Source organism: Molossus molossus, unplaced genomic scaffold (genome assembly GCF_014108415.1).
Source record: "Molossus molossus isolate mMolMol1 unplaced genomic scaffold, mMolMol1.p scaffold_m16_p_3, whole genome shotgun sequence".
Taxonomy (NCBI): domain Eukaryota; kingdom Metazoa; phylum Chordata; class Mammalia; order Chiroptera; family Molossidae; genus Molossus; species Molossus molossus.
This window is the reverse complement of record NW_023425366.1, coordinates 128,749,006-128,769,659: the sequence shown is the minus strand read 5'-3', so window position 1 is coordinate 128,769,659 and position 20,654 is coordinate 128,749,006. Positions and strand designations below refer to the sequence as shown.

The window sequence follows — 20,654 nt, the reverse complement described above, 5'->3', positions numbered from 1 at the left end:
CAGTTGAACAAACACTAACTGGGCTTTTGCTGTGTATGAGGAATTATACTTAACTGCTGGCTACAGTAAGATGTAGCAAAACGCAATCCCAACTGCAGAGAATTCACAGTGTGGTGGGACAGACACAGCAGAAAACAGATCATCACACAACATTCCAGTCCAGAGATGAGCAGAAACCACAGCTGGAGCACAGAAGGGCAGGAGTCAGTCAGCTGGCTGGGAATGGGGGAAGTGAGGAAAGACTTCTGAACAAGGTGATGATTGAGTATTTTTACTGTGATGCAATTAAAATTAGAAAGCAATTCAAATAAACAAAAGCACATGCATGAGAACACTAGAAAACAAACAATAGAGCTCCTGGGTCAAAGAATAATGAAAACTGAAATAACAGACTGTCCAGAAAATTATGTTCATAGGATTAGACCAAAGAAAGCTGAATCTTAAACTGAGAGCAGAGAAAGCTAACCAACCCAATACATAAAGACATAAAGTTACCAAAAGGTCCAGAAGCTATAGGCACCAGAGACCTCTGGAAGTAGTGGGTGAAAGAAGAGAGGTACTAAAATAAGAACTGTTGACAAGGGCACTAAGACCATCCAAGGAGGAAAGAATAGTCTCTTCAACAAATGGTACTGGGAAAACTGGATATTTATATGCAAAAGAACGGAACTGGACCCCTACCTCGCACCACACACAAAAATTAACTCAAAATGGATCAAAGACATAAATGTAAGAACTAAAATTATAAAAATTCTAGAGGAAAACACAGGGATAAATCTTTATGGACTTGGATTTAGCAATGGATTCTTACATACGACACCAAAAGCACAAACAACAAAATAATTCAGACCTCATCAAAATTAAGGACATTTCTGCATCAAAAGACACTATCCATTCAGGACACACAATCTAGCTGAACGGAAGTCCTACAGTTAAAGATATAAAAAAGAAGACACATCAATACTAGCAGAAGGGCAGGAGACACAGAAGGGGCTGGCCCCAAGATAAAAACTAGGAGGGATATCTTGGCTGCAGGGCCCTAAGGAGCAAGGGGTCCCAGACCAACATCAGAACCCCAACTTAGGGTTCCAGTGCCAGGAAGAGAAGTCCCCATAACTTCCGGCTGTAAAAACCAGATTGTGACTGGGTGAAGAGGATTTCTAGAGTCCTAGGTATTCCTCTTACAGGGCCCCTACATGGATTTAATCAGACTCATTCGCTCTTAGCTCCAGAGCTAGCACAGCAGCTGGAAAAGCACCAGGGACATATGGGAAGGACTGAGGTGTGTGACATCAGGGCAAGGGATAGGGGGACAGCTTTCTTCCAGAGAGTTCTAGCAGAGGCCATTATTTCTTTTCTGAGCCCTCCCACACTGAGTACCATATGTGAGTCTTCATCATCCTGGCTCACACTGTTCACCCCGCCCTGGTGATTCCCTGAGACCCCACCCAACTTTAGGGCCCACCCAAGCCACTTCCAGTGGCTTTTCCATACAAACAGCCTGTCTTGGCTCATGCTTCAGACTTTCCCAAAATCTCTCAAACAAACAGCATCTGGCCTGGGCATGCCCAATACCTCTCACTAAGTGACACCTGGCCTGGCATTAGCAACAGCCAGTCTTGGTTCATAGCTTGGCCTCTCCTGGGCACCTCCAAGCCCATCACAGGTAGCAGTATTCTGCAAATCACTCTGTAGCTCATGTGGGGAGGCCCTGGGCAGGACACAGGTGGTGGCTGACCTTGCACCTCCCAGGAGGCCCAGAGACAGTCCACCCAGTAGTCAGCTTCAGCCCATGCCATATTACAACCCAACACCACCATGGGGGACCCACTCAAGCAGCAGACTCAGCTGGCACCAAAGCCCCATTGAAACAAGTCCTGCTCCGTGGGGTCTGAGCCAGTACAGCAGCTCCTCTGCTATAGTCAGAGCCGGTCCTCGCAGTTGATCAACCTGGGGACCAATCCCCGAGTGATGTGCCAACAGAAGGGTGCACACAGTCAACACAGAGGGAGTACCTGGGGCACCCAGCTCAGGTGACTGGGGAGGCTGTGCCACTGTACCCTACAGGACACCTACTACACAAGGCCACTCTACTAAGTTCAGGAGACATAGCAGCTCTGTCTAATACATAGAAACAAACACAGGCAAGCAGCCAAAATGAGGAGACAAAGAAATGTGTCCCAAATGAAGAAACAGGAGAAATCTCCAGGAAAAAATAAATAAATAAATAAATAAAATGGTGGCAAGCAAACTACCAGATACAGAGTTCAAAGCAATGGTTACAAGGATGCTCACTGAACTTAGTGAGAACTTCAACAGCATAAAAAAGGACATGAAAACCATAAAAAAGAATCTGTCAGAAATGAAGGATACACTAACTGAAATGAAGAGTAAGTTACAGGAAATCAACAGTGGAGTGGATGAAGCAGAGAATCAAATCAGTGATATGAAATGTAAGGAAGCAGACAACACCCTATCAGAACAGCAAAAAGAAAAAAGAATTTTAAAGAAATGAGGACAGTGTAAGGAGCATCTGGGACAACTTCAAGCACACCAACATTCCCATCATGGGGTGCTGGAAGGAAAAGAGAGAGAGCAATAAACTGAAAATCTATTTGAAAAAATAAAGACAAAAACTTTTCTAACCTGGTGAAGGAAATAGACATACAAGTCCAGGAAGCACAGAGTCCCACACAAAATGAACCCAGAGAGGCACACATCAAAATACATTATAATTAAAATGCAAAAGGTTAAAGACAGAGAATCTTAAAAGCATTAAGAGAAAAGCAGATAGTTACCTATAAGGGAACTCCCATTAAGACTGTCAGCTGATTTCTCAACAGAAACTTTGCAGGCCAGAAGGGAGTGGCAAGAAATATTCAAAGTGATGAAAAGCAAGACCCTATAACCAAGATTACTCTACCCAGCAAGACTATCATTTAGAATCAAAGGACAGATAAAGAGCATCCCAGACAAGAAAAAGCTAAAGGAGTTCATCACCACCAAACCAGTATTACAAGAAATGTTAAAGGGCCTTAAGAAGAAGAAAACAAATGATCAAACATATGAATAATAAAATGGCAATAAATACATGTCTATCAACAATTACTATAAATGCAAATGGATTAAATGCTCCAATCAAAAGACTGAATGGTTAAAAAAAAAAGATCCTTACATATGCTATCTACAAGAGACTCACTTCAGATCAAAAAACACACACAAACTAAAAGTAAAGGAATGAAAAAGATATTTTATAAAAATGGTAAACAAAACAAAAAAGCTAGGGTAACAATACTTGCATCAGACAAAAAAGACTTTAAAACAAAGGCTATAACAAGAGACAAAGACGGACCCAGCAACTCCAATTCTGTGTATTTATCCATAGAAACCCAAAAGACTAAAACAAAATGATATATGCATCCCAATGTTCATTGCAGCATTATTTCAATAGCCAAGATATGGAAGCAACCTAAGTGTCCATTAGTAGATGAGTAGATAAGTAACAGGTGGGACATATATATAATGAAATGTAATTCAGCCATAAAAAAAGAATGACACTTGTCATCTGCAACAACATAGATGCACTTAGAGGTATTGTGCTGAGTGAAGTAAGTAAAAGACAAATGCCAGATATTTTCACTGATATGTGGAATTAAAAAAACAAAAACAAAATAGCCCTCGCCAGTCTGGCTCAGTGGTTTCAGCATCGGCCTGCGGACCAGAGAGTCCCGGGTTCAGTTCCTGCTAAGGGCACGTACCTCAGTTGCAGTTTGTCCCTGGCCTCGGTTGGGGTCGTGTGGGTGGCAACCATTTGAAGTGTCTCTCTCATGTCGATGTTGCTCTCTCTCTCTCTTCCTCCCTCTCTACCTCCCGCTCTATCTGAAGATAAATGCAAAAATGTCCTCAAGTGAGGATAAAAACAATTTTTTTAAATTAAAAAAAATAAATAAATGAACAAGCAGAACACGAAAAGACTCATAAAACAGAGAGCATTTTGATGGTTACCAGATAAGAGAGGGGTTGGAGGGATGAGTAAGAAAGATGATGAGATTTAAAAGTACAGATTAGTAGTTAATTAGTAGTTACAGAACAGTCATGGGTATATAAAGCACAGCATAGGAATATAGTCATAATATAGTTATAATATTGTTATAACTATATATGGTATCAGATGTGTACTAGATTTATTTAGGTGACCACTTCATAAGTTATATAATGTCTAATCATGGTGTCATACACCCGAAACTAATATAATATTATACATAAACTGTAATTTTTAAAAATATTTTTTATTTATTGATTGTAGAGAGAGAGGAAGGGAGAGGAAGAGAGAGATAGAAACATCAATAAGAGAAAACATCGACTGGCCACCTCCTGCATGCCCCAATTGGAGATTGGGCCCACAATCTGGGCATGTGCACTGACCAGGAATCAAACTGGCAACCTCTTGGTGCATGGGTCAACACTCAACCAGTGTGCCACACCGGCCGGGCTAAATTGCAAATTTTTTTTTTTTTTTTTAAAGATACTATCATGAAAGTAAAAAGATAACCCACAGAATGTGAGAAAATAATTGTAATCATATATCTGATAAGTGTCTAGTACCTAGCATATATAAAGAACTCTTACACCTTAACAACAAAAAGACAAACAACCCAATTTAAAAATAGAGAACTTGAATAGATATTTCTCTAAAGAGGATACATAAATAACCAACAACCATATGAAAAGATAATCAACATCATATAGCATTAGAAAAATGACAACAAAAATCACAATGAGCCCTGGCCAGTGTTGCACAGCGGTTACTGTCAGCCCACAAACTAAAGGATCTCGGGTTTGATTCTGGTCAAGGGCATGTACCTGTGTTGCAGGTTTGATCCCCAGCCCTGTTCAGGGCATGTGAAGGAGGCAACCTATCGATGTATCTCTCTCACATCAATGTCTCTGTCTCTCTGTCTCTTTTTCTCCCCTCCCTCCCTCTAAAAATCAATGTGAGGATTAACAAAAAAAAACAAACAAAAATACAATGAGATACCACTTCACACCCACTAGGATGGCCACAATCAGAAAATAGCACAGCTGGTGCGGCTCAGTGGATTGAGCATCGTCCCATGGACTGGGAGGTTCCAGTTCAATTCCCACTCAGGGCACATGCCCAGGTTTCGGGCTCGATCCCCAGTAGGGGGCATGCAGGAGGCAGCCGATGGATGTTTCTCTCACACATCAATGTTTCTCTCTCTCCCTAAAAAATCAAAAAAAAATATTTTTAGCCCTGGCCAGTTTGGCTAAGCAGTTAGAGCATCGGCCTGCAGTCCAGAGAGACCCAGGTTCAGTTCTGCTAAGGGCACGTACCTCGGTTGCGGTTTATCCCCGGCCCTGGTTGGGTTGTGCAGGTGGCAGCCACTCGATGTGTCCCTTTCATGTTGCTGTTTCTCTCTCTCTCTCTCTCTTCCTCTCTCCCTCTCCCACTCTATCTGAACAAATAATGAAAAAATGTCCTCAGGTGAGGATTAAAAAAAAAAATTTTTTTTTTTTAAAAGAAAATTAGAAATGTTGGCAAGAATGAGGAGAAACTGTAACCCTCATATATTGTTGGTAGAAATAAAAATAATGCAGCTGCTGTGGAAAACAATTTGGCAGTTCCTCAGAAAATTAAACAGAGAATTATCATATGACCTAGAATTTCCACTCCTAGGTATATATCCCAAAAGAAATGAAAACAGGCTATTCTTTTTTTTTTATTCCTCACCCGAGAATATTTTTTTCTATTTATCATCTGAGAGAGTGGAAGGGAGGGGGAGAGAGAGAGAGAGAGACATCGATGTGATAGAGCCATATCTACTGGTTGCCTCCCACACAACCTGACCAGAGCCACAACCCAGGTACAGGCCCTTGACCGGAATCAAACCCGCAACTCTCTGGCCGACGCTCTAACTACTGAGCAAAACCAGCCAGGGCTTCTCTTTTTTTTATTGAATCTTTATTGTTCAAAGTATTACAGATGTTCCCCCCTTTTCCCCACATTGACCCCTTCCACTCTATGATATTCTGCAACAACCAATTTGTACTTCTTAACCCCTTCACCTTTTTCACCATTCCCCCAATGGCCCCCCTCCCATCTGGCAACCACCAAAAAATCTTCTCTGTATATATGAGTCTATTTCTGTTCTGCTGTTCATTTTGTTTGTTGATTCAATTGTTGGTATGTATATATTGCCATTTTATTATCCATATTTTTATTCTTCCTTCTTTCTTCCTCCTTCTTCCTCTTCCTCCTTCTTCCTCTTCCTCCTCCTCCTCCTCCTCCTCCTTCTTCTTCTTTCTCCCTCCCCTGTCCTCCTCCTCCTCTTTCTCTTCTTCTTCTTCTAGAAGACCCTTTAACATTTCTTGTAATACTGGTTTGGTGATGATGAACTTCTTTAGCTTTTTCTTGTCTTGGAAGCTCTTTATATGTCCACCAATTCTAAATGATAGCCTTGCGGGATAGAGTAATATCGGTCGTAGGTCCTTGCTTTTCATCACTTTGAATATTTCCTGCAACCCTCTTCTGGCCTGCAAAGTTTCTTTTAAGAAATCAGCTGACAGTCATGGGAGCTCCCTTGGTGGTAACTAACTGCTTTTCTCTTGCTGCCTTTAACACTTTCTGTTTGTCTTTAACCTTTTACATTTTAATGATGATGTGTCTTGGTGTGGGCCTTTTTGGGTTCATCTTGATGGGGACGCTCTGCACTTCCTGGACTTGTATGTCTATTTCCATCATCAAGTTAAGGAAGTTTTCTGTTATTATTTTTTCAAATAGATTTTCAATTTCTTGCTCTCTCTTCTCCTTCCAGCACCTCCATGGTATGCTCAAAGTTGTCCTAGAGTCTCCTTACTCTATCCTCATTTTCTTTTATTACTTTTTCTTTTTGCTGTTCTGATAGGGTGTTTTTTGCTTCCTTATATTCCAAATCGATGGTTTTAATTCTTGGCTTCAACCTACTCTACTGTTGATTCCCTGTAACTTATTCTTTATTTCAGTTAGTGCATCCTTCATTTCTGACTAGTTCTTTTATGCTCTTAAGGTCCTCACTAAGTTCCCTGAGCATCCTTTTAACCAGTATTTTAAACTCTGCATCTAGTAGTTTGCTTTCTCCATTTTGTTTAGTTCTTTTTCTGAAATTTGGCTTTCATTTGGGACGTGTTTCTTTGTCCACTTATTTTGCCTGCCTCCCCATGTTTGTTTCTATGTATTAGGTAGAGATGCTATGTCTCCTAGGCTTGGTAGGGTGGCCTAATTTAGTAGATGTCCCATAGGGTCCAGTGGCACAGTATCCCTGATCACCCTAGTTGGGCACTGGAGATGCACACTCTGTGTGGGCTGTACACCCCTGTTGTAATTGAGTCTTGATTGTTACTGGCACATCAACGGGAGGATTTACTCAGGTTGATCAGCTGCAACAACTGGCTGTGACCACTGACCACCGACCTAACCACCTCGGAGGATCAGCTGTGCAGGGGCTCACCACACAGAGCCAGATTTACTCAGCAGAGTTCTTGAGTGTGTCACTTGTGGAGGGTTTTGGGTGATGGTGCTTTGACATGGTCTGAAGCTGCCCACTGGGTGTGCTGCCTCTGGGGCCTCCCAGGAGGTGTAAGTCAAGGTCAGCCACTACCTGCATTCTACCTGGCTGCTTCTTGTGCTGGGCTTAGAGGTGCCCAGGCAACGCCAAGCTGTGAACCAAGGCTGGCTGCTCCTAGTGCCGGACCTGTGGCCATTTACTGAGAGGTATGGAGCTCGCTGAGGCCAGATGCTGCCTGTTTAAGAGATTTTAGGAAACTCTGCAGCATGAGCAGGCCATTCCTATGGAAAAGCCACTGGAAACAGCTTGGGTGGGCATACAAGTTGGGTGAGGGAGGAATTCAGAGAATCAGCAGGGTAGGGCAAACAGTGTGAGTCAGGATGATGGAGTCTCTGCTATGGTGCTGTCTGCTGGCTCTGTGGGTGAAGGACTCATCAAAAGAACAATGGCCTCTGCCAGCACTTCTGCCCAGGAGAAAGCTGCCCCTCAAGCTCTCACCCTGATGCCAAATAATTCAGTTCCTCCCCATATGTCTTTGGTGCCTTTCAAGCTGTTGCCCCTGCCCTGGAGCTCAGAGGGAGTGAGCCCAAGTAAATCCAAGTGTGGGCCATTTAAGAGGAGCTGCCTGGGACTCCAACAGCCTCATCCTCCCTCAGCCTCAATTCCCACTGGTTTTTACAGCTAGAAGTTATGGGGACTTCTCTTCCTGGCACTGCAATCCTGAGCTGGGGGGCCTGGTGTGGGACGAAGACCTCTTGCTCCTCAGGGAGAACCTCCACAGCCAAGATATCCCTCCTGATTTTTATCCATCATATGAAGGTGTGGGCCCAGCCTTTCTGCATCTCTGCCCCTCCTACCAGTCTCAATGTGGCTCTTCTTTAATTTTGTAGTTGTAGGACTTCCATTCAGCTTGACTTCAGGCGGTTCTGAACGACGGTTGTTCTGCAGCTTAGTTGTAAGTTTGATGTGGTTGTGGGAAAGGCTGAGAACTTGTTTACCTACAATGCCACCTTGACCAGAAGTCCGAAAGCATTTTATTCAAACAAATACTTATACATGACTGGTCACAACTTCACTGCTTCATAATGGCTAAATGGTAGAAACACCCCAAATGTCTATCAATGGATAAATGGATGAACAAAATGTGGTATATACATATAATGGAATATATTCAGCCATAAAAAGGAATGAAGGACTGATATACACTGCAACATGGATGAGCCTTGAAACAGAATACCAAGGGAAAGAAGTCATTCACAACAGGTCACATGCTATATGATTCCATTCATGTCTAGATGAGGGAAATGTATAGAAAGTGATTGCTTAGGACTGGGATGGGAAAGGACAAGGGATGGGGTGGGGAGCAGGGGTTCTTAGAGAGACAAAGAGGGAGCTAATGAGACAGAAGATGGGGATATAAGTTCTCAGCAAACAATAGGGAAAGTTAAAAGCATATGACATGTTTATGTCAGATTTCTTAAAAGAAAATATCAAGAAAATGTTTCTACATTAAGGACTTTAGAATTTAGACACTGAGCATCAGAGCTGGTAAGCAAAATACCCCCAAAAAAATTTTACAGCAATAAATAAAGAAATAGAGTGCTGTTTTAAGATGCCAAGGAGGCTACTTAAGAAAGGAAAGTCCCAGAAATGTTAGAAATTAAGGAAATATCCTTGCCTAAAGCAGTAAGCACTGCCCTCTTCCAGAAAATATGTTACCATAAAATTTATACCATTAGAAAAACATGTGTTTTGTGTATCTTACAATTTAAAAAATTACACCATCTTATAACATACATCTAAAGGGCAGACAGTGGCTGGACCACAAACCTATTATGTGGCATTATGGAAATAGATGCTCATTTACCTCTCTGACTGAGAATTCCTTCAGGCCTGAATATTTCTGGAGTCTCAAAGGCAAAAATGCAGTCGCTTTCATGCACTGTTTCCAGGTCATCTGTGTCACAAAAGGAACGGTGGAACCCATCATAGTACATTTCTGTTAACACAATCTAAAAATGGGAAAAATGTAAACAGTTGGACAAGCAGGAAGTCAGTATGAATAGATCTCCTAATTTGTCACAAATTTCCCCAGACCACCAGGACCTAACCTGTGAGGGATCTAACACCTGTCTCAGAGCTCACAGTATTTGCCTTTAAGAAGAGAATCCTGGCAGCACAACATCCTCTGTAACTGACAAGCAATATACTCTGCTCTCAGAGCCTATGGCATTAAGTCCAGCGTTCTTCCAAGTTCTGGTGGAGAAGAGACCCAGGAGATCAGAATGTTTGTTCTTCTTTCATAGGGGAAGAAACTAAAGAGAAGGCAGAGTGACCTGCCTGAGGTAATACAACTATTCAGTCTCATGGCAAGGACGGAGTCCACATATGACTCTAAGACTTGCTCCTATATCACTAAATGTTCTTCTTTCCAGGTTAAAAAATGTCAAATAACCATCAATACTTGTATTAGAAAAAAAAATGAAATCAACTCAAATGTCCAACAATAGGAACTAGTTAAATATAGCATAGCCTTACTGGAATTATAAAGCTATTACAAAGACTGAGCTACAAATATTTGCACTAACATTAAAAAAAAATCTCCTAAATAAGTAAGAATCAAGGTAAAGAACAATGTGAGTTCATTTTTATAAAATAGTAAATATAGTATAGGCACAGGAAAAAATAGGAATGAATGTACAACATAATATTACAGTTAGTAAACCGTAGTTCTAAGATATTTAATATGAGATACTTTCTAAGTTTTGTTTTTGAAATGGTTGAGTATTGCACAGTAAAACAGAAAAACAAAAGATGGATAAAAACAATGGAGACATTTAGAGACTTCGTTGCATGCTCAACAGCATTGTCTAGTGAAAAAGCACTGCACTGGGCATGAGGAGGTCCTAGTCCAGCCTGCCACCAACCAGCCCTGTGACCTTGAACAAGTCACATGATTTCTGGGGGCCTCCTTCATATGAGGGTTTACACTGGACCCCTGAGGTTCCTTTTATGAACACAAACATAATACGAGTCTATGAGGTAAAAAGGGCTGGTGCCATAGTCCACAAACAGTCCAAGGAAAATACTCCTGGCACATTTCCCGTTTAATGATTTTAATGACCATGTTGTTACTCTGCAGGTGAACATGCAAATATAATTCACTTTCTCCAACAAGTTGAGGTCAAAACAAACTTATAATTATATCACTCATTCAAACCGCATGAAAAAAGAACCAGACAGCACTGAGAACTTTAAAGAGACAACCAGATTTGCCTTGGACACACACCTAAGCCTCCCTCCTTCTCTGTCTTTCCCCTCATCCTGAAGGAAAATAAATCAAATCAATGACCTCTTAAGAGTAAGGAAAAACGTGAACGCTATGAATGTACCAGTGCTGGGCCTATGAAGATGCACCATATTTGCTTCTTAGGGCAATGCTGCTAACGGCATTTGTTTTACTGTGGTAACTTCCCAAATGAGGTGTCAGCAGCCAAAGTACATGACCCCTTTACTATGCAAGTATGGCAGCTTCCACAAGTGATACAGGGACAAGCAACTCAGTCACTGAATCATCTTTCCTTAGTAAATCCTAAGTAGGGAACATTTTTCCAAATAAAATCATAATAGTGAACTGAGTAAAGAATGTATACAAAAATACATTCCTGGCCGGTTTGGCTCAGTGGTGGAGCATCAGCCTGCGGACCAGAGCATCCCGGGTTCGGTTCCCACTAGCAGCACGTACCAAAAACAAAAAATGTCAAGTCACAAACAGGTCAAACGTATTTTGGGCCAGTTTAAATATCAAAAATTTAGCCTAAAAAGCAAGTTGCGGGGGGGGGGGGGGTGGTTACAGCATACAACTTCCTTTCTCTTATCTAAATAAGGTAAGAGACTGGTCCAGCTGTAACCAGAGAACAAACAGAACTGAGCATCTATGTGCAGGAATTAGCCAGATACCCATTCTAATCATCACGATGGGAAGGTTTTCAAGAGGTGCTGCTCAGGTTCCCTAAGCCTCTTTGACTTTCAAATACCACGGTAATGCTCTCCCCTATAAGCCTCCACAGGGATGATTTAAGGGGGCTAAGTAATTATACTTTATAAAGTCACAGCTTTTCCTCTTGAAAATGTACACACAATTAAATGATACATGAAAAAGTTTTGTGTACATTCTTCTCCTCTGGGTCTTAATTTCCCTTTTCCTCAACCCAGAAGTAACTGGTTTGAGTTTTCTATCTAACCATATTTGGCAGAAAACTGTTAAAGAAATTCCAGAACAAAAAGCCACACTTCCGTGGCTCCTTGTGTAATCAGGGTTAGCAGGCGTACTACCTGATCAGTGGGGATCTTTGTTTCCATAGACACTGCCTCCCGAAGCCTGGCGACAGTCCCAGACAGGGGCACGGCCACGCCAATCCTCATGCAGTGAGAACACTTTCCTTGATACACTACGGTGACATAGAGAGGCCTGTACAGATCAAAGTCAGATCTTCTTATTAGTTGCTTATTTCAACTAAAATGCAGAAGCAAGATAAACCTGATTGGAAATCAATGTAAAACCGAAGCTAACCCACACCTTTCTTTAGAAGCCAAACAGAAAAACTCATTTGGACCTAAGTAAAACTATCAAACAATAATCAAGAGATCTCTGGAAAAGGTAAGTTTCAAAAAAACAAAAATATAACATATCAATACTTGGTTCTGTGCTTTGTATTTCCTTAAAACAGCGTAACTCCTGAAAATGTTGAGGGACAGTTCAAATAAAGCAATTAACTGAAAGTGCAATGTGAGGCCTCTAGAGGATCTAGAAGGCACCCAACCACCTTTCCCCTTCCCCCACGCTGTGGATGGACGACCAACTGAATACACACACCTGTCCCATGCACCCTGCAAACTCAGACAGGCATTTATAAATTTCTGTAAGGTTTTAACAATGCCTGGATTCAATGTATCCTTAATCCCATTACTCGTCTAAATAAGTAAGACCTTTTAAGAGCCTATAGAGAAAAAGGAACACATAGGACCCACCTTAAAAACCTGTTCTTACCTTGTGTGGGGTAGAGGAATTGGCAAAGAAATGCAGAGGAAAGGGTCAAAGGTGTTGCTCTGCTTCTGACAGTGAGGGCATGTCAAAGAAGATCTTCAAAAACAAAAAGGTAAGACACCCACATTAAGATCACCTACAACTACATAAGCAAACAACATAAAGAGAAATTTAATTTGCTCATACCTGTACTGGGCTTGAAAAAGTTCTTGTACAAAAGTGCTACAGACCGAAAAAGATGGTCCCTCAGACATCGTATCAGTATCTGATGGTGGCTTAAAAGAAGAAAGTACAATTTCACAGACCAGAAGTACCAATTACTGGCTGAAGATGACCCTGAAAGTGTCACAAATGTCTCTGATGTCTTATATAAGCTATGCATCAGGTCAGATGTTTCAGTAACAGGTATCTGCTAAACCAGAACACAGCAGCCAGGACGTGGCTCACAAGAATTCATCTCCTCACAGGCTCTCCCACACATCCCCGTCTCTCTGCCCAACTACGCAGTTCTTCCCTAGAACACTCCAATCTCCCTCTAACTCTCAAAGTCCCACTCTAACCTCTTCCAGGAAATCACCCCAGCCACTGGTTCCTCCCACGCCTAAATAAATTCTCTAGCGCCTATTAGCTGCTGATTTTGGTGCCTACTCACTCTATTTCATATTTCACTTAACCTTCTCGTGTCCCTCCACCTAATGATTAGTTACTGAGCACCTGCTACTATGTGCAGAGAACACTGTGGAGGGCTTTAGGGTACAAAAATAAGGCAAAGCGTCTGATATTCATTTCAATCTGATAGGAGAGAGTCAGCCATATGGCAGTACCGTGTTCCGGCACAAAAGAACCTTGAATCAAAATAATTTAACTTACCAAAACTAGAAATTTAAAGCGTGAGGTACAGAGCAGAATTATCAAAAACTTTAAAAGATGCAAGAGAAAGGCAACTCTTTATCTTAATTATTTCTATTACAAAAATCACTTTACTCATCATAGTAAGGTTACGTGCATAAAAACTGAGAATAAATCACTCTCTCTCAGTAGGAACATCCTGGGGTTCAGTTCCTGCACTTGAGTCCAATCCCAACAACAGAGACATCCATACGTTTCCTGTTTGTGTGTCCATTCCAGTGACCTATAGGTTATGGGTCTCACTAGACTATAAAACAAATTTTTGCTTTAGTAACAGTTTAATGATATAACCACTAAATTTTTGTCTAACACTAATTCAAATGTGTCCCATCTCATTAGAATAAGCTCCTGGGAGATAGCGCCTCTGGAATCTCACACTGCCAACATGGTGGTAAACATGGAAGACTCCTCTATGTACCCATGAATTCTGTACTCACCCAGAACGTACTCAATGTCACTATATTAACTGAGCCCAAACCGCAATAGTTCCTCGGAGGTTTGGAAGAACGGGCCCTGGGCTCCCTGCTTCCTGACTGCTGCGCGGGGCGCCCTCACCTTCACAGGAGGCTGGCCAGTCTGCTTCACAGCATGATTGAGGTCTTCATGAACTCGATCCAAAAGCCACAACAGAAACTCCTGGGCATCATGCTGGGAATTTCCCCGGTACTGGAGTGCATTCTTTGACACAATACTCTAGAGAGGTACATAAATCAGCATGAATAGTTGTGAGCCCTGGCTTTATGATAAACTGTTCATAACCCCAAAGAGGGATGGATGCAAGCTCTCAAGGGTGTTACAGGACTTCCCGGAAAGAGCAATGTAAAAACAGGTGTTCAAAAACAAACCAAGAAACAGTCACTCAATGTAAAACCCACCCTCTGGAACATTCACCAAAGACTTAAATGTGCCTACCGAGGAATTCCAGTTTTAGAAATATAGCTAAAGGAAACCATCAAAACAAGACATTTAAGAGGATATTTATTCATCAGGCTTTTTAATAGCAAAAAAAAAAATTATTTTGATAATTTGAATCTTAAAAATGAGAACTGTTACAAATACCTTATTACTTTGTATACCTGAAACTAACAAAATATTATGTCAATTATACCTCAATAAAAAAAGAAAAAGTATTTAATTATAGAACAAAGTATTAAAATAAACAAGTCGCCCTGGCCAGTTTGGCTCAGCGGTTAGAGCGTCGGCCTGAGGTCCGGAGAGACCTGGGTTCAGTTCCCGCTAAGGGCACGTACCTTGGTTGCAGTTTGTCCCTGGCCCTGGTTGGGTCGTGTGGGTGGCAACCACTCGATGTGTCCCTTTCACACCGATGTTTCTCTCTCTCTCTCTCTCTCTCCCTCTCACTCTACCTGAACAAAATATCGAAAAAATGTCCTCAGGTGAGGATAAAAAAAATAATAATAATAAGTAAACAAGTCTCTATCATATAAATGATTGAATAAATAAGTAGGAAGAAGAAACAAACCTTCCTTATAGAAGAATTCCAAATAATTTATGTCATTAATGCCCCTCCAGGTGTTGGCCTGAACTCTCCACCTTGAAAATGGGCTATGACAGTGACTTGCTTTCAAAGACTCAAGCATGGAAAAGGAGTAGCCAGTAACAGGCTGCAGGAGAACCGATTTAAGATCATGAGCTCTGGCCCTGGCCAGTTTGGCTCAGTGGTTGAGCATCAGCCTGCGGACCAGAGAGTCCTAGGTTCAGTTCCCACTAGAAGCACATACCACCAAAAAAAAAAAAGATCATGGGCTCTGGACATGTAGCCTCAGTTCAAATCTCTGTCCTACCTCTCATTATGTATAAGGTCTGAACCAACTCCGCTTCAAAGTGAAAAGGACAACAATGGTTTAGTGTGATGGTTAAGTGAGAATGCATGCAAAATGTTTCACGTGTCAATGAGGTATAAATAAGCACTCCAATTTTAACTATGAGCACTGAACTTGGAAGCAGGGAGGAAGGAGGGGAGACAACTGCACAAAGCTAAAGCAGTTGAGGAAAGAAATAACGAGGGTCTAAGCTAAGGCAGTGAGATCAGAAATGTGATGGCAAATCTGAGAGGTTTAGGAATTGAGGCAGTAGAATCAGAATTTGTGAGCTAATGAATGTGGAAAATGAGAAAGGAGGCATTAGAGTCACCCAGGTGTCTTATTTCGATGATGGGCAACAGGAGTTAACTTCACCAAGACAAAATAAAAAAGGCCCTGGCCAGTTTGGCTCAGCGGTTAGAGTATCAGCCCGCAGACCAGAGTTGCGGTTTTAATTCTGGTCAAGGGCACATACCTCGGTTGCAGTTTAGTCCCTAACCCTGGTCAGGGTCGTGGGGGAGGCAACCAGTCCATTTGTCTCTCTCACATCGATGTTTCTCTCTCCCTCCCTCCCTCCTAGTCTATCTGAAGATAAATGGAAAAATATCCTCGGTGAGGATTCAAAAAAATTATGTATCTGTCTATCTATACACAAAATAAAAAAGAAAGAAGTCTGGGGAAGACGACGACGAGCTCCCCCTCCAATCCACTGCATTTAGAGTTCTGCAGAACCTGCAAGTAGAAGTATCTGGTAAACAAGTGAAAAATACAGATCCGGGCTCCATGGAGGAGTCTGGGCTAAGGACAAGATTTGGGAGACAACAGATGGGTGGTAGTTGAAACTATGAGTATGTCATGAGATGAAGCCAGAGGACAGAGCCCAGAGTACAGCTATATTGAGGGGGCCCTCAAGGAGACCAAGAAAAGGTCATCAAAGATGTGGCAAGAAAAATCAAGAGAATGGAGTTCCAGGAGTCAAGAGAAGAGAATTATGCAGAAAGTGATCAATAGTTTTCAAAGTTGAAGAATGATAAAATAAGCCAAAGAAATAAAAGCTGTCCACTGTATTTTTTCCAATTAAGATGATAACAGAGATTTTTCCTTTATTGATTTTAGAGAGAAAGGAAATGAGAGGGAGCGACAGATAGAAACATTGATGAGAGAACATCGATTGGCCGCCTCCTGCATGCCCCCCACTGGGGATTGGGCCCATAACCTGGGCATGTGCCCTGACCAGGAATCGAACCGGCGACCCCTTGGTGCATGGGTCGATGCTCAACCACTGACCCACACCAGCCGGGCAAAAGGGGATAGATTTCAAATTCCATTATGAAAAAGCAGCATCAGCCCTGGCCTGTTTGGCTCAGAAGTTAGAGCGTTGCCTACAGTCTGGAGAGACCGGGGTTCGGTTCCTGCTAAAGGCATGTACCTCAGTTGCGGTTTGTCCCCAGCCTTGGTTGGGTCGTGTGGGTGGCAACCACTCGATGTGTCCCTTTCACGTTGATGTTTTTCTCTCTCTCTCTCTCCCTCTATCTGAACAAAAATTATCAAATAACAAACAAACAAACAAAAAGCAGCATCACAATTTGATGGTCAATTATATGTGAAAGATGATTTACAAAGATTGAAATTTATGGAGGAAAAAAAGTCAAAGGGACAAAAAGGAGAGTACATTGAGGTGTTGCTGGCAAAAGGTATTAACTGAATGAAGTGAGCAAGGGAAAGGAAGGACCCGATGACAAGCAAGGGTGCCACCTGGACGCCATCTCGGAAACAGATACACAAGAGGAGACAGGACTGTGGGGGAAAAGTCTTCCCCACACAACAAAACTTCCCCCAGAAGTCAGATGTCACCAAAATTACCAAACCCAATTTCTTCTTGCTTAGCCCTCAACTTACTCAATCTCCCTGTAGTAGTTTATCTACTTAATATCGTCCTTAATCTTGAAATGGCTCGGTTTGTGGCCTTATGTTCTCATTTAGGAGAATCAAAACCAGAGCCATGCCCGGGCGGTGTGGCTCAGTGTATTGAACATCATCCCCTGGACTAAGAGGTCCTGGTTTGATTCCCAGTCAGGGCACATGCCAGGTTGTGGGCAATCGCCAGGAGGGGGCATGCAGGAAGCAGCCAATTTATGTTCTCTCCTCTCACCTCAATGTTTTTCTCTCTCTCTAAAAAATCAATGAAAACATTTTAAAAAAACCAGAGCCATTAGTATGGACAATGGAAGAATGTGAGCTACAAAAGAAAGAGGAAATTCCTAGTAAAGAAAAATGGACCAAGAAAAACCATCAGCCCAGCCGGTGTTGCTCAGTAGTTGAGTGTCGATCCATGCACCAAGAGGTCGCCGGTTCAATTCCTGGTCAGGGCACATGCCCAGGTTGTGGGCCTGAACCCATGGGGGCTGTGCAGGAGGCAGCCAATCAGTGTTCTCTCTCATCGATGTTTCTATCTCTCCCTCTCCCTTCCTCTCTATAAATCCATAAAAATAAAAAAAAATTTTTAAAAAAAGAAAGAAAAAACATCAGCACTAGTCAGCACTACTGACTCAAGATGGAAGAGAATTAGGTGACTGGTGGCACTATATAGAGGGAGACACCAAGGGTTTTAGTGTCTGACTTAGACGAATAATGAAGTCAGGAACAGGAGAAGACTGCAGAGTGTCGACCATGTCAAGTTTGAGGTTCCTACAGGATCCCAAGTGAGGTTAGGTGTGGTGCTAAGAAAAGACATCTGAGCTAGAAAGTTAAATCAGAGCAGAATATCCCTATCATGTGAGCACGGGGTAAATAACCCAGCCGGGGCAGAATCTTGAAGAATGCTAGCATAGTCACAGAAAAGAAGCCCAAGAAGATAAGAGGTAGCAGCCAGGAAAGAGTGGCATCACACAAGCAGAGGGAGGAGAACCTCCGAGGAGACAGAAGCCACGATGTAAACTAGCACAGAAAAGTCAAGACAGGCACTGAGACAGGTCCTTTGGAAGGCAAGTTAAGAGAGCAATTGCCTGTGCAATCAGTGAAGCAGATCAGAGAGGGTGAAAGAGAGGAAAACGAACAACACTGAGTGGTTGAAAGACCTCTCTTCACATCCAAGAAGCTTAGTAATAAAAGGAAGGAGAAAAGATGCTATAACTACGCAGAGGGGGAACTGACACAGCAGAGGGACTTACATGGTGAGGGAAAAAGCTAAAAGAAGGAAGACACTTCAAGAAAGGAGATTCTTTTTTTCTATTGATTTTAGATAGAGAAAGAGAGAGACTTCATTGTAGAAACATTGATAGGTTGCCTCCCACAGGCACCCGGGTATGTGCCCTGACCAGAATTGAACCCACCACCTTTTGGTGTGCAGGACAACACTCCAACCAACTGAGCCACACCAGCCAGGGCAAGAAAGACAATTCTTCAGTAAGGGGAGAAGGAGGAATTCAGAAGAGGTAGAAAAACTGCCTTAAAAAGGAGGTGGAGAGCCCTGGCGGGTTTGGCTAGAGGGTCGGCCCTCGGACCAAAGAGTCTCAGGTTTGATTCCGGTCAAGGGCCTTGGTTATGGTTCGGTCCTCGGCCCTGGTCAGGGTCATGAGGGATGCGGGAGGCAACCAGTTGATGTGTCTCTCTCACGTCATGTCTATGTCTCTGTCTCTCTCCCTCCCTCCTTCTCACCTTCCCTCCCTCCCAACTCAATCTGAAGATAAATGGAAAAATATCCTTGGGTGAGGATTAAAAAAAAAAAGGAGGTGGGAGAGAAACAAGAGGGGTAAGGATGTGTAATGGGTTCAGAGAAGTTACAGACAGGAAAGCAGGGAAGTATGCTTTGGATGGTTTGCTTGTGGAGGGAACAGGACAACCACCACGGGGACGAGGACGTCTCAATCGTGTAGCAAGGGCAAAAACAAGTATCACGGCAGGCAGCTGGCACACAAACTGCCAGAAGCTGACAAGCTTCTACTCAGGACCTGCTCTCATTAACTTACAGTGCAGAAGCAGGAAGTTCTCAGCACCCTAAGAAACAAATTCGCTGAAATCCAATGCTTCATTGTGTGCCAAAGCAAATATTTTACAGTGTCCATCAAATTTCAGGGTGGAGTCAATATTAAGTTCTTTATCAGGCTGGCATCCAACTTGATTTATGCTTCCTGCCACTATCACTTCAACTCACCCAGCATCTGTCCACCCATCATTCTGTTCCAGGCACTGTGCTAAAGCCGCTCAACAAGATTCTTGCTGGGCATGATTCAACAGGCCCAGGGACTTCTACAGCCTTCTGCAACTGGGGCAAAAACTGCTCTGGGTCAACCTGGCCCTAAATCACTACATCACAAACTAAAGGAAAGTTTACAGAGCTCACTGAACATACACAAACACAAAGGGTCTTCTTTCTGCCCCTTCACAACAGTGACATCTTCCTGCTGCAGATACCCAAAGGACTACTGATTTTCCTTTAGCCCCAGGTAAAACAAATCATAGGATAATCTGCTAACCATCCTTAGTGTTACAGGAGAAAGAAAATTAGTAGGAGTCAAGACACCCTAGGGAAAAATGAGTTATTGCTGGTACAGAAATCCTTGACCCTTACAGACATGAGGGCCTAACACGGTAACTCAAATCTAGGTGTCCCTGTATCCAAGTTCTCATGAGTCAGACTCAGGAACTAAACAGACATGGATAGCAAGGGCTATCTGCACTGTTGTAAAACCGACTTTGGATATTGAACAAACTCCTATGTACCACAAAGACTTGGTGGCAGAAATTCACTGCTTGGAATAGACTAGGAGAAGGCATATATCTTGTCTAAAATAAAACACTGATGTCTGGCCAATATGGCTCAGTGGTTGAGCATCAACCCATGCACCAAGAGGATGCCAGTTCGATTCCCGGTCAGGACACATGCCCAGGTTGTGGACCCAATCCCCAGGGGGGGGCATGCAGGAGGCAGCCAGCCGATGTTCTCTCTCATCGATGTTTCTATCTCTCTTTCCCTCTCAATTCCTCTCTCTAAAATCAATTAAGGAAAGAAAAAATTTTTTAAAGAAAACACTGTTATAAAAGGGTTGAGAAAGGATTACTGCATTTTAAGAAATTATAACTAAGGGTGGAAGTATGGTCAAGAGCATTAGAGTCGGCATAAAAGGATGAAATATAAAAAGGAAAATATGACAAGTGATTCAGCGAGATAAACAATGAGCAAAGACTTCCCAACAGATCATAAAGCTATACAGGCAGAAAAGAGCAAAGACAGAAGACCAAGTATGTAACAGTGATCAGAAGTTTCCACTAGAAATGAAACAGAAACAGAAAGACTGGATTCTGTCTACCACC

At 42.4% G+C, this 20,654-nt stretch overlaps 1 protein-coding gene across 3 annotated transcripts in view; it reads right to left on the bottom strand.

Annotated features, from left to right (window-relative positions):
- Positions 1-14,242, bottom strand: part of USP31 (ubiquitin specific peptidase 31) — a 46,157-nt gene extending 31,915 nt beyond the window's left edge. The window contains exons 1-5 of one of the 3 annotated variants that reach the window (XM_036279262.1): positions 14,077-14,242; positions 12,799-12,887; positions 12,616-12,708; positions 11,901-12,036; positions 9,433-9,577 (exon numbers count right to left, since the gene is read on the bottom strand). In XM_036279262.1, coding sequence (XP_036135155.1) covers positions 9,433-9,577; positions 11,901-12,036; positions 12,616-12,708; positions 12,799-12,866 — 442 coding nt within the window. In that variant the 5' untranslated portion in view covers positions 12,867-12,887; positions 14,077-14,242. Of the gene's footprint in view, positions 1-9,432; positions 9,578-11,900; positions 12,037-12,615; positions 12,709-12,798; positions 12,888-14,076 lie in introns of those variants that run through there. The other 2 variants (XM_036279263.1, XM_036279264.1) reach the window with 2 other exon arrangements.
- Between the last annotated feature and the right edge of the window lie 6,412 nt (positions 14,243-20,654).